The sequence below is a fragment of the Palaemon carinicauda genome, chromosome 13 (assembly GCF_036898095.1).
Source record: "Palaemon carinicauda isolate YSFRI2023 chromosome 13, ASM3689809v2, whole genome shotgun sequence".
NCBI lineage: Eukaryota > Metazoa > Arthropoda > Malacostraca > Decapoda > Palaemonidae > Palaemon > Palaemon carinicauda.
This window is the reverse complement of record NC_090737.1, coordinates 59029947-59032446: the sequence shown is the minus strand read 5'-3', so window position 1 is coordinate 59032446 and position 2500 is coordinate 59029947. Positions and strand designations below refer to the sequence as shown.

At 35.5% G+C, this 2500-nt stretch overlaps 1 protein-coding gene across 1 annotated transcript; it reads left to right on the top strand.

The window, feature by feature from the left end:
- The first annotated feature begins 471 nt into the window (after window positions 1–471).
- Window positions 472–1326, top strand: LOC137651598 (piggyBac transposable element-derived protein 3-like). Its single transcript, XM_068384825.1, has one exon. It carries the CDS (start codon window positions 472–474, stop codon window positions 1324–1326), a length of 855 nt encoding a protein of 284 aa, XP_068240926.1.
- Window positions 1327–2500: the final 1174 nt, after the last annotated feature.

The window sequence follows — 2500 nt, the reverse complement described above, 5'->3', positions numbered from 1 at the left end:
ATATTTTTCTTGTTTTTCAGAAAGAAACTTTTGACTGTTAACGAAGCTCTAGATCTTCTAGATGAGCTAGACAAAGTGACAGATTTATACATTGATCCCTCAGATATAGGAAACCTTACTGATGAAGACTCAGCTGCTGAAGATGACGAGACTGTGTTCCATCCTGAAAGATTATCTGGGAAACAACTATTGGCACCTGCTGTTTTTATAGTTAGTCGTGATGATAACACAGTTGAAGAGGAGGAAGGAACAGATGGTGAGGAGGAACAGGAACAAATTAATGTGCAACACAAATCCAAGAGACGTGAAGTGACACAAAGTTCTTCAGTGATCAAATGGAATAAAAAGAAGAGGAAATCTTCACTTGTAGAACTATTTCCCGTACAAGACTTAAGTAAGTACAGAGATTTCAGTGTAGTTGAGCTGTTTGAGCTCTTTGATGAGGAAATTCTCGAGTACATGAAAATATAAATGACAGAGTACTGCTTGAAGAAAAATTGGCCTAATGTTTGCGTGTCCACAAATAAATTACGAGTTTGCTTTGCCATTTTGATTGTGTCTGGTTACCACTCATTACCCAGCACATGCATATACTGGTTTTATGACCCTGATGTTCACAACAAAACCATAAGTAAAGCAATGCGCCAAGACAGATTTGACACCATAAAAAAATGTCTGCATTTCAATACTACTGATAACTTTGATAAAGAGGACAAATACTGGAAACTTTGTCCTCTAATTTCTTACCTTCAAAAGAGGTTTATGGATCACTTCATCCCATCACAAAATATTTCTCATGATGAAGCAATAGTAAAGTATTTTGGTAAACATAGCTGCAAGCAGTCTGTTCGTAATAAGCCCATTCGCTTTGGATATAAAGTGTGGCGTCAAAACACCCCTTCAGGATACCTCTTAGCATTTGATCCATACCAAAGAAAGACCTACAAAGGTAATGAAGATATAGAAAAGAAATTTGGGAAGGCTGCATCTACTGTCTTGTATCGATTAGAAGATTATAGTGAAGATAAGAAATATTTAGCGTATCATTTTATCTTTGATAATTACTTCACTTCAGTTCCATTACTAACTGAGCTATCCGGTAAAGGTTACAATGGAACAGGAACCATCCGAAGCAATAGGCTTGACAAATCATGCCCTGTATCATCTGTAGAAATGATAAATAAGAAGGAGAGAGGGTATCATTCATCAGCTACTGGAATTGTAGAAGCAAGTGAAGTCACTGTAAGTCGTTGGAAGGATAATGCTGTTGTAACTGTTGCCTCTACCCTTCTTGGTAAGAGTCCAGTAGGAAAAGTTAAACAATGATAAAAAAAAAGAATTCAAGCAGGCTATGATAAACGTTCCACATTCAATTCAAGTACACAGTTTACATATGGGAGGTACTGACAGAATGGATCAAAATATAAATGAATATCGCATTGGCATCCTGTGGAAAATGAAAAGGAATTTCATTTTTTATTTGCATATTAATTAAATACTTAAATTACTTAGGTGTGAAAATGAAAATTGCATTATATCTATTTGATTTACCAAATACACAATTCGTGATCTCTTTTATTTTAGAGGAATCTAAACTGAGCTTGTTGTCACAGGTACTTACAATCTAATTAGCTAGTAAACTACCTAGATCACCAATTGAGTGTTTACATTAAAGAAAACAGAAGTCTGTTCCAGATCTTTTGTTCTGGTAGATCAGTTCAACGTGAGGCAGAGTGGAGAGAGGTTTGTCGGTCCATCATTATATATATCCGGCCGATCGACGATCCTATGGTTTTATCCGGAAATTATCTTCGCTCTGGATTTTGATTTATTCAACCTCATGAACTCAAAGTAATATATAAGTGCGACATCGATGGGGCTCATGGAGACAGCAACCGGGTATTATTCCGTATATCGGAAGTTTGAAGCCTTGAGACTACCACACCACCCCGTCCATTAAAGTGCAGCTTTACTCCTGCCGGGCTGATATAAGATGTAAGTAGCTTGGTGATTATGCACGCTCAGTATACTTTAATTTATAGCAGTTAACAATTCCATTCATGAATTGTGGCAGCCAGCGTGTCTTCTATTAATATTTAATATAATTTGACCTTGGATATTTTAAATTACACTGTATTTGGTGTATTTTATTAATTTTAAACGCAATTTTCACTTTCACCTTTAATATAAATTCTAGTAGATTATCGTGCTTGGCTTGTTATTTGTCAAGTTGTTTTCTTTATATAGCTCGAACGTTCTTAAGGGTAATTTTTTGCGTTGGGTTAGATGCTGTTTTATATCCTTTTACAGTGTATTGTTTCATAAATTTCAGGTCAGTGTTGAATAAAGGGATATATGGTGAAGAGAATATTACTGCATACGACCATTTGATAATTTGAGTGGTTGAATATTCTCGAGGACTTCGGAACGGCAACTCAGCTTACTGCTTTCCATTATTTAACTATGTAAATGATCAGATATATTGATAAATATTGTCATT

Coding starts and splice junctions, on each gene's coding strand:
- LOC137651598 (XM_068384825.1), top strand. CDS start 472: ATGACAGAGTACTGCTTGAAGAAAAATTGGCCTAATGTTTGCGTGTCC.